General features: G+C 39.1%; 2 protein-coding genes across 5 annotated transcripts in view; both read right to left on the reverse strand.

The window, feature by feature from the left end:
- The window catches only part of mertka (c-mer proto-oncogene tyrosine kinase a), a 53,367-nt gene extending 51,296 nt beyond the window's left edge, over positions 1-2,071 (reverse strand). For all 3 annotated transcript variants that reach the window (XM_016474637.1, XM_016474638.1, XM_016474636.1), the window contains exon 1: positions 1,828-2,071. In XM_016474637.1, the coding sequence (XP_016330123.1) occupies positions 1,828-1,921 (94 nt within the window). In that variant the 5' untranslated portion in view covers positions 1,922-2,071. The remainder of the gene's footprint in view (positions 1-1,827) is intronic.
- Positions 2,072-2,917: 846 nt separating this feature from the next.
- The window catches only part of lhcgr (luteinizing hormone/choriogonadotropin receptor), a 36,261-nt gene continuing 27,980 nt past the window's right edge, over positions 2,918-11,198 (reverse strand). For both annotated transcript variants that reach the window (XM_016474639.1, XM_016474640.1), the window contains 5 exons: positions 9,769-9,837; positions 9,431-9,505; positions 8,030-8,215; positions 7,685-7,750; positions 2,918-4,809 (listed from right to left, as the gene is read on the reverse strand). In XM_016474639.1, coding sequence (XP_016330125.1) covers positions 3,588-4,809; positions 7,685-7,750; positions 8,030-8,215; positions 9,431-9,505; positions 9,769-9,837 — 1,618 coding nt within the window. In that variant the 3' untranslated portion in view covers positions 2,918-3,587. The remainder of the gene's footprint in view (positions 4,810-7,684; positions 7,751-8,029; positions 8,216-9,430; positions 9,506-9,768; positions 9,838-11,198) is intronic.

Genomic DNA, 11,198 nt, shown 5'->3' on the forward strand with positions numbered 1-11,198 from the left:
TGTTTGATGATCTGAAACATTAAAGTGTGACAAACATGCAAAAAAATAAGAAATCAGGAAGGGGGCCAACACTTTTTCACACCACTGTATATATAATTTAGCATTGTTATCATTAATATTTTTGCAATGTATTATTATTTATATAATTATTATTTATATATTTGCTAAATGAAAAAAAAAACATAGCATGATGTCGTTAACATTGGTTTTTTTCTATTCTTCTCTTCACTTTTAAACTTTGACATTGGACATGATACCATAATAACACCAGTACTATTAATAATACAATATTTATACTAAGTATGTACCATGGTAACATCAAACATCTTTTGAATTCCCATGTAAATACATACATGTTATCCTTGAGTACCACGTTATATCAAGCTATGCTGTTCGTGGTTTGGCCACACTACTTTTCAGTAAGGGAAATGCTTATTATTTTGACATTTTCTATTGAGTGACTCAGGTCTGGCACGGCTTCAGAAACGCAGTGGAAAACCAGCATCCTGTTCTCCAAGAGCAAAAGGAAATTCTTTCTCTGATGGAATCTGTTATCAAAGGAAGCATACGCAGCTTTTATTGAGAGAGCCTTTCATTTATACTATCTCTGGATTCAAGGAACTCGATCAAAAAGATCTTGTACACTCATATTGTCTTAGGCACAATTAAATGATCAGTGTACATCAATGCTTTAGTCATAGAAATCTATTTTGTCATTAAGCCGAGAGCTAGAATGGGACTAACACATGTTTCGCTGCAGTGGTAATTCAATTTGAACACTAACCACTTTCACTTCTTTATCAGAAGATATTATAAACCACTCCAGGTTTTACAGAAAATTCCAAGTCTTATAAACCAGTTTTCACAATGCCAATGAGCACTGATGAAATTTCAGATACATAATAGGAGATCCAGCATGAAACGTCTATATTTAGTAAATATAGATTTCTAAATCATAATAGTCATACTAAAATAAAATGCGGCATGAAACAATATTTAATACACTTTTTTTTTCAAAGTTTTGCTTAATTGTATCAAAGAGAGTCTGGAATAAAATTATTTTTAACAAGTATAAAAAATTGAAATATGACATCACTAATTTGGTTTTTGACTCACAATCAGTCAATTTTTCAAGTCAAACCTATTCATATAGCCTAATAAAAATTACGATTTTATTTTTGATATTTAACAACAAATCCATCAGCAACAGTACTGTATAACAAACTATTAGGAATATTTCACTTAAGTCTCATGATTTACAGCTATTGACTGCAGGAACTAAATAGTCACAGACCAGCACTATTTAGTTTCTAAGCCTTTATGAAACTAGGGCAGATTATTATCACAGCAATGTAATCCTTTAAATTTGACACTGAATTAAACTCCAGCCATTTTTAATAATTGTATCACTGTCTATAGCTTGAGATCTACATTGCATGTCTGAAAATGTAATGTCATATTATTAATTATTAACCTTAAAAAATAATTCCCCTCATTAATATTTAGTATAGCATGCTTAAATGTTTAATTAGGTTCTGCCAAGTGCACAAGTAACAAATCAAACAATTAAAATGTAAAAAAAAAAAAATTTTCTTGTAGAAAACTGAAGTTTTGTTTTGACAACTTGATTCCACCTCCTGCGCACAAATCGATTCCATATGACAAAAACAAAGCTAAATCTCTTTAAACACGACACAAATCTCATCACACGCACACGCTTTTAAACAGCACTAACTGAACAATGAACTTTTTAAGGTTGCTGACTCAGTTGCTTTCGAAGCATGCACAAAAACATCACAGTAACTTTAAGAAAATCGCACATCTTACCAGTGACTCTGACTGACTGTGAAAACAATCCAACGAGTAGCAGAGTCAAAAGGCGCAACATCGCTGAGAAACTTTTGCCTAAAATAAACCCCATAACGCTCTCTTTTCTTTTCCCTTTCGTCTGAGTGTGTCAGATGAGTAAACGCATGAAGCAGAGCATGTGCGGATCAAATAGCATCTTCTTTGCTCTTTTCTCTGGGTCTTTTAACACACTGAGGAATGCGAGCGCAGCTCACTCCACTGCACGCGCTCCCACGCATGACGTCACATCAGCAGTCTGGGGATTATATGTATTTTTCTCATATTGTAAAACGTAAACATAACATAGAATATATAGGAAATGTATTTATTTTATCGGCAAAATGTTATATTCATAAATGTACATTTTCTTCAACATTACCCAAATGACATAATTTTCTTTGTGGCTTTACCTAATTAATAAAAACATTAACAACAACAACAACAAAAAAAGTGTCAAATTTGTGAAACTGTGTAATGATCTGTTGAATCATGTTACGTCATTTAAGTTACTACCTCTGTACCTTTTGTTTTACTTTTTTTATACATATCTTTTGTTGTCTCCCTGTATTATTTCTTTTATTCATACTGTCATCCAATGTTGTATTTAATTGCTGTAGTTATTCTCATTTATACCTGCAATAAAAAAAAGTTCACAAATTTCTCGCAATTATATTACCTATGATGTTTTTGTTTACTAGGCTGTTAATTGATAATTGTATAATTAATATTCTACTGTTTATTTTGAATGACTAACTGTAGAAAAATACATTTTATTGTCCACAAGTACTCCACTCGATGTGTTATTGGACAGTGTTGTTGGCATTTTAACTTTTTCCTCTAATTCCTTCATTCAGACATTATTTAGGCCTAAAAAAGTTGTCTAAACAAGATTTGTGAAGGTACTATGAAACAATACGTGAAAAAATGCTGCACCATAAAAGCGAAAATGAATGAATGAATAAATGATTAATAAATAAATAAATACCTGACTTGCCTACTAGACAGTGTCAAAAATACGACGTATAGTTTAGGAATTCAAGTACATAATAAAAAGACTACAAATATTTTACTTAAATTTTATTAGACTTCAAATAGCCTACTACATAGCAACTAAAAAAAATGACCTTCATTTGTAATGTTTTCAATACAATAGATTTGTCCACAAAGTGGCGCTATTCCATGGTATAAAACAACAGCTCAGACAATCAAACTGGAATATGTTCTTAAATTCAAACATCAGCAATAGCAACTAGTTACGTTATAACTTAGATACATAACTTAAATAAGGAAACTCTTTTCCACATTAAAAGACCTTAAACTGGCAAATTAACTTTTTTACAGCAATTTTGTAAAACAATAATCAGGTTGAATTCAGACAACAAAAGGCTAAAATGCTCTTGTAACGTGAAGAGTTTCTGAAAATGACTGATGCTTCCCAATTCACAGTAAAAGAAGATCTAGAAAGACCTAGAAGCTCTAGATCTAGACGTAGAAATTGTCACATGATGTGGCTTGCTGCTTTTAGATGCATTTCCTCACTAACAATAGCCTTTCTGGGCACCATATTCTCTCTCAAAAGTGTCTTCTGAATTCGAAGTCAATGCATTGAGAGATAAGAGTGAAAATGGGTTGCATTGTCCTCTGAAAAGCATATCAACTTACCAGATAAGACTGAACAAAGTTCAAGGGCAGAACGCCAAGAAAATAATGGAATTAAATGAGTCTGAATGTCTGTTTCCCTAGACTCTTTGTATCTGCGGTCGAGGTGTCAGATGGGGAAATCTGGACATCCACACAACAGCGCGAGGAGCTTTGGAGTTCGCATTGGAGCCGGAGCTGCTTTTGCTTCGGTTGATGTTCTCCGAGCAGTACATCTTCATTCGGTACAAGTTGGCTTTGCTCTTGCAGCAGCCCATGGAGCTCAGAAGGATGTATGCGTCCTTTCTGAAGGCCCTGGTGAAGATGGCGTAGAGGAAAGGGTTTGCGCACGAGTTGATGGGGTAGAAAAGCACAAGGAGGATCTTAGAGTTGGTCACCGTGATTAGCGGGACTTTGAAGGCCGCAGAGATGGCGAAAAATGAAATAGGCGCCATGCACAGAAAGTCGGTGAAGATCAGCACAGCCATGCGTTTGGCGATCCTGGCGTCGGCGGCGCGTCCTGGGAACTCGGGGTTGCGAACGGCAGTGTAAATGCACACGTAGCAGCCGCAAATCACCAGGAAAGCTCCAACATTGAACATCAGGAGGAGTATAACATAAGCTTGGGATAAAGGCGTCTCGATGTCCATCGGCAAACACATGCTGACTTTGTTGTAGCTGCTGACACCCATTAAGGGGAGGAGAGCCATTCCTAGACAAACCACCCATCCGACGACCATTATCGAAAAAGCGTGCCTCAATCCCAGACGGCGTTCCAGACGGAGAGCATGTGTGATCGTGTGCCAGCGCTCAATGGTAATGGTAGACAGCGTATAGATGGATAGTTCACCACCGAACACCGACAGAAACCCGGCGATCCCGCATCCTGCTCCGGTTTGCCACTCGATAGCGTGCTGACTGTAATGCCCTCGTGTCCTGAGATCCACAGTGGCGATCATAAGCAGATACACGCCGATGCAGAGGTCAGCGAAGGCCAGGTGGCACATGAGGAATTTGGGGACAGTCAGTTTGCAGCGGCTGGTGAATAACACAAGCAGCACCGTCAGGTTGCCGGCGATGGCCAGGACGTTGATGAACCAAATGGCCACCCGCAAGAAGCCGAATCCGGCGATGTCCTCGCAGGGGTTGAAAGCGTCGGACTCGGGGCTGCACTGGAGGGCCGGTCGGCGCTGACACAGGTCCAGCTCTGGGTAATAGAAGTCCATGCTGCCAAAAGTGTCCTCGGCTGATGTGGATCCAGCAATGTCTGATGCAAAAGGACCATCCAGTGTTAGAGAATCGTCAGATGCGACGTCAGACGGACTGAGAACGAACACATGGAAAAAATGGTCAGTATGGTAACATGTAACAGTAACAGTATGGTGAAAAATATTACGCTATAATTTGTAGATATACAGTATATGGGGTTATTAATGTTAAATTAAACTACACCATTGCAAAAACTTGTTCTTTACCTGAAATAAAATCAACATTAACTAACAATATTAAAAAAACTTAAGCTTATTTGATTTCAGCTAGTTGTCTGTCACACTCTGTGTCGGAGAGAAAGACGGAGACGTGGATAAGTGAAATAGTCTTTAATAAATCCAAAACAAGGGGGTAATCCACACTAGGAATGGCTGTAACACACAAACATGACGTTTGAGACCCGACAAACATAAACTGCACAGACTAGGGCTTAAATACATGGGGAAACGAGACCAATTAACACAACACACCTGAACCAAATGAACACAATCAAACAAGGGAGAAACTGGGTCTCGGGGAGCACATGGGGAGAAAAACACACAAGGCGGGTATAGGGAAGGCCGCGGTGGAGCCGGAGTGACAGAGGACCAAGGTGGAGCTGAAGAGAAGGAGGAGCCTAATGGAGCCAGAGGGACGAGGCGGAGCTGGAGGAATAGAGTCCCGAGGCGACGGATGGATGATGACAGACAAAGACGGAGCCGGAGGGACGAGGGAGCCCAGCGGCGCCAGTGGACTGACGGGCCACGGCAGAGAGGAGGGAGCTAGGAGCCATGGTGGAGCCGCTGGGTCGATGGGCCAAGGCGGAGCTCAGGGCTGAACTCGGGAACAGAGGCCCTCCCTGGGCCATACGTGGGAACCGCAGCCCTCTCTGCGCTGGACGTAAAAACAGGAGCCCTCCCTGGGCTGGACATGGAAACAGGAGCCCTCCTTGGGCTAGACTCGGGATCTGTGGCCCTCCCTGGGCCATACGTGGGAACCGCAGCCCTCTCTGGGCTGGATGTGGAAACAGGGGCCCTCTCTGGGCTTGACTCGGGATCTGAGGCCCTCCCTGGGCCGGACGCGGGAACCGCAGCCCTCTCTGGGCTGGACATGGGAACAGGAGCCCTCTCTGGGCTGGACTCAGGAAGGCAGTTCATCTCTGGACTCTGGTCAGGGGCTCGAGCCATCTCTCGACTCTGGTCAGGGGCTAGAGCCAACAGTCTTTTCCTCCTCAATCTCCTCTTTTGGGCTGAGGTTAAGGAGATTGCTGCTGTCATCATAGGGCTTAGGAGTGAATGGGCCGGCGGGCCGGACATGGGAACAGAACTGACAGAGGGCTCTGACAAAAGAGGAAGGACGGGGGGCAGGTCGGCCCATAAATCCAATTCGGGACCCCCCTCAGCGTACCACAGTCCCAGATCCACAATAAGCTCATCCTCAGCCATGGTGCAGGGGGCGGAGGTCCTCTCCGCGCTCTTGCTGTCCATGGCTCATTCCCTCGTGGCGGGAATTGTAGCCGGCTCTCGCACCTGGTCTGACATTACTTGCAGCTCCGTCTCCGCGGCAATCCTCAGCACTGTCGCTCCGTTCGGCGATGGCTCATCGGTCGCGGCAGGCTCGGGCTCTCTGTCATCGGTGGGCTCGGGCTTGAGCTCCACACAGCGGGTGATGGTGGGCTGGGCTCTGGGTCTGGCTGTGCTGTGGCACTGAACGAAACACGGAAACAAAATGGGGGGAAAACACGCCAATATTACTTTTTTGTCAGTCGGGTCTTCTGTCACACTGTGTCAGAGAGAACGACGGAGACGTGGATCAGAGAAACAGTCTTTAATAAATCCAAATCGGGGAGCACATGGGGAGAAAAACACACACAGACAGTCCATGGGTGTGACATTGCCAAGGCCAGGGAACATTTCTCATTTTCATTTTAGTAGCTCAACTTGATTACTAAAATTACTAAAACTTAATAAAAATGAATCAAAAATATATTGGCATATTAAAAAAACAAAACTAATAAAATGGTAGAAATGCATAACAAAATCACTAAAACCTTTAACTAAATTAAAAAAAGATTAAAAATATTCATACAAATTATAATACTACATCAGTGATACTAAAATATACATGTTTGTATTATAGCTTAAGAGACTTAACTGAGTTCTTGTGTAATTTTTAGAATCTTCTGAATCATGTACTAGATGTTTAATCTAAAATGATTTGACTAATAAAAATAGGAACAAATTAGTATATTTTTGATATACATCAAGAGTAAAGAGCTATAAATTCATATGGATTACAAAACTGAGATTATCTAGGCCAGTGGTTCTCAAACCTGTCCTGGAGTACCCCCAGCTCTGCACATAGATATAGGGAGACATACAAAATGTGCAGTGCTGGGGGTACTTCATGGAGAGGTTTGAGAACCACTGATCTAGGCTGTGTTTCCCAAAAACATTTGCCACCAGCTTACAATGCTTTTGAGAAACGCAGCCCTGGTCTTTGAAGAATCTGATTGAAATAAAATTTAAAATATAAAAAAAACTTAAAAACGTAATCTTATTTTATTTCAGGTCGTTGCCACGGCAACATCTAATTTTCATTTCGTTTAACTTTTAGTTTAACTAAAACTTAAATAAAAATAATAAAAACTATATAGACATTACAACTAATAAAGTCACAAAACACACAACAAAATTACTAAAACTTTAACTTTTACTAAAACTTTAACTAAAATTTATAATATTAATAAAAAAAAACCTATAGTAAATCAATTTCATATTTCATGCTAATTAGAATGCACTCATGCTTCGCTTGAACTTGAGGCAAAGTGGGAGCATGCATGACATTTTTTAAAACTCAGTATCAAATTATTAGGTCTTTTTTGCAAATCAGTAGCATTTTTCCCCAAGATGCAGGGCTGTGCAATCAGAAAACAAAACTTTAGTCTTACTTAGCTGGTGAGATGTCACCACAGTACGATGATCCATTCCCTAATGCAGTGATAACAGATCCCTCCCTATATGAGAACGAGAAAATTGATTTCAGACATAATGAAGGACACAACATGAAGGCATTGAATTATACTGATGATCCTCTGCTCTGGATTGGAACAGCGAATCATAATATAAAAAATAAATGTCAGGTGCTCTTATTGGAGCTCTGTTTGTAATCTCATTACATTAATGATTTTATGGCATTCATTGAGTGCTAGTGATGCTCTTATTCAAAATGACAATAAGATAAAATTATATTTTATTCCTCAATAATACATTGGCGTTTTGATTTGTGTGTTGACCTGTCGGAGTACCAGCTGAGCAGAACGCAGCAGTGGCTGGGATACGTGAGCTGCGCTTCTCTCAGGCTCTTCAGTCCCTTCAGTGGAGGAAGTCTCTTCAGAGCGAACGCCGAACGAGCCACCAGCATCAGCACCGACTCCAGACCACGAGAGGGCAGCGTTTCCAGTGCCGTGGATGACACATCCCTGATGGTGAACAACAGAGAGGAAAGAGTAGCCCGAAGCTTATTTCCAGCACTGAATAAAGAAAAAGACTGATTGTGACATTAGACCTTTAGAACATCTTGCAGTTTTTTTCTCAGAAATGCAAGTTTATGTCACAATCTCTCCATCCTTATATTTTCCTCGCAATTCTGACTTTTTCCTCACAATTCTGACTTTTTTCTCAGAAAAGCGCACTAATATCTTGCAATTCTGACTTTTTCCTCACAATTCTGATTTTTTTTTCTTAGAATTGCAAGTTTACATCTAGCAATTTTGACTTTTTCTTGCAATTCTGAATTAACATTTCATAATTCTGACTCTTTTCAGGATTGTGAGTTTATATCTCACAATTCTGACTTTTTTTTCATAGAAATGCACGATTATATCTCACAATTCTGAATTCATCTCACATTTCTGACATTTTTTCACAATTCTGAATTTTTTCTCCAAATTACAAATTTAAATCTCGCAATTCTTGCAAGTTTATGTCTAGCAATTCTGAGTTTATATCTCACAATTCTTTTCCTCTTAATTCTAAAATTATATCTTACAGTTCAGATTTTTTCTCACAATTCTGACTTTTTTCTCAGAAATGCAAGTTTATATCTCACAATTCTGACATTTTTTCTCACAATTCTGAGTTAGCGTAGCAATTCTGACTTTTTTTTTCTCAGAATTGCACATTTATATTTCACAATTCTGAATATATATCCAGCAATTCTGAATTTTCTCACAATTCCTTTTGCTAAAAATGCACCATTTTCAAGATGATAAACTTGAGCCATTTGCCAAATTAAACATGCACATTAAGCATGTACTCCTCCCATCATCAGTGAATGACAGACTTTCAATGTATGTGAATTTGGACACCCCCTGGGAGGTGCTCAGTCCTGCAACAAGGATGTTGATCCAGGAACATGTTGTACCTGGTGAAATCACGCTCACCGTGCTCCTACTGTAATCAATCACACCCAAACCAGCCAAGCAAGGTCTTCAGGTTTTCTTGAAAGTTAAAAGCAGGTGAGGTAAAGGTCTGGTCTAGAGTAAGGTAATGCACCATCTTCAGTCATTCACAATGACATCTGATAAGATTCAACACAAAGTGCTCAGTCCAGAGAAGAGGAATTGTGAAATGAGCTCTTCACAGTGAATTTGCAAGAGAAAAGTAAAGTCTTATTTCAGCATAATATCACTTACAGCATGGTGGGGCCAAAAGCTTCTTTGAAAGCGTCTTCATGAATCACACGCAGGTCTTTGTTATTCTTTAATACCCTGCAAAACAAACAGATTATGCTGTGATTTTACACCGATAGTGTCAGATTTACTTTGAAACTATTTTCACTCAGAAATTGCTAGTACATTTCACAAACAATATATTAAATAGTATAACAGCAGTATTATATAGTATTTTCTACAATAATCTTTTATTTACAACAAAAATATTTTTACAGTGTAAAGCACAATACTGTAGATAAATAGCATGACTAAGCAAAACTGAATGGAGATTAGTGTATCCATAATTTGTAAATATTTACAGTTTATCTATTTTAGTTCCATTGAAGGCATGGCTTTCTATTTCTTGCAATCCATTGTTAAAGAGATTCCTGAGAAGACAAAAAAAGGGGAAAAAAATAATTAGTAGATAATCCTTAGTAAAAAGTAATAAATTTAAAATATATTTTTCTTTCATACTAAGTAGTTAAAATCTGTTCCCCGAATTAGCAAATACAAAAAACGTCCAAAACAATTCAAGGGTAACAATTTAGTATATGTGCTACCGAAGCAAGCACAAGGGTAACAGATGTAATAGAGATAAACAAATGATAAAGCTTGGCTTATTGAATATTAGATCCCTTTCTACGAAAGCGCTTTTTGTAAATGATATGATTACTGATCATAAACTAGATGTGCTCTGTTTGACAGAAACTTGGCTAAAACCAGATGATTACATTACTTTAAATGAGTCTACACCAGGGCTGTCCAAACTCGGTCCTGGAGGGCCGGTGTCCTGAAGAGTTTAGCTCCACCCCTAATTAAAATTAAACACCTGAACCAGCTAATCAAGCTCTTACTAGGCATAGAAACTTCCATTCAGGTGTGTTGAGGCAAATTGGAGCTAAACTCTGCAGGACACCAGCCTTCCAGGACCGAGTTTGGACAGCCCTGGTCTACACCATTCAACAAATTCAACTCCTTGTTACAAATATGGTAGAACCGTCACTTCTACCAGAAAAGACTGCTTTGTAAATAAACTTCCTGACTTATCTCAATTCCTCAGCATATCCAATAGCTCAGAACAACTTGATGATGTAACAGAAACTATGTACTCTCTCTTTTCTAGCACTTTAGATACGGTTGCTCCTTTACGCTTAAGGAAGATTAAGGAAAACAGACCGACACTGTGGTATAATGAGCACACTCGCGCCCTAGAGAGAGCAGCCTGGAAAATGGAGCGCAGCTGGAGGAAAACAAAACTAGAGATATTTCATGTTGCATGGCGGGAAAGTACTTTCTCTTACAGAAAAGCCTTAAAAACTGCTAGATCTGATTACTTTTCATCTCTTTCAGAAGAAACAAACACAACCCCAAGTATTTATTCAATACAGTGGCTAAATTAACAAAAAAATATAACATCAGCAGGGGCAGACATTTCCCAACAGCAGAGTAGTAATGATTATATGAACTACTTTACTTCAAAGATCGATACTATTAGAGATAAAATTGTAGCCATGCAGCCGTCAGCCACAGTATCGCATTAGATAGTGCACTATAACATGTATGATTCCATCTAAGCTACTAAAAGTGGTGCTTCCAGAAGTCATAGATCCTCTTCTGACTATTCTGACTATTATGTCCTTAGGATATGTCCCTAAAACCTTCAAACTGGTTGTTATGAAGCCTCTCATTAAAAAAACACAACTTGATCCTAGAGAATTAGTTAATTACAGACCAATCTCTAATATCC

The sequence above is a fragment of the Sinocyclocheilus anshuiensis genome, unplaced genomic scaffold (assembly GCF_001515605.1).
Source record: "Sinocyclocheilus anshuiensis isolate Anshui unplaced genomic scaffold, SAMN03320099.WGS_v1.1 scaffold300, whole genome shotgun sequence".
NCBI classification, from domain to species: Eukaryota; Metazoa; Chordata; class Actinopteri; order Cypriniformes; family Cyprinidae; genus Sinocyclocheilus; species Sinocyclocheilus anshuiensis.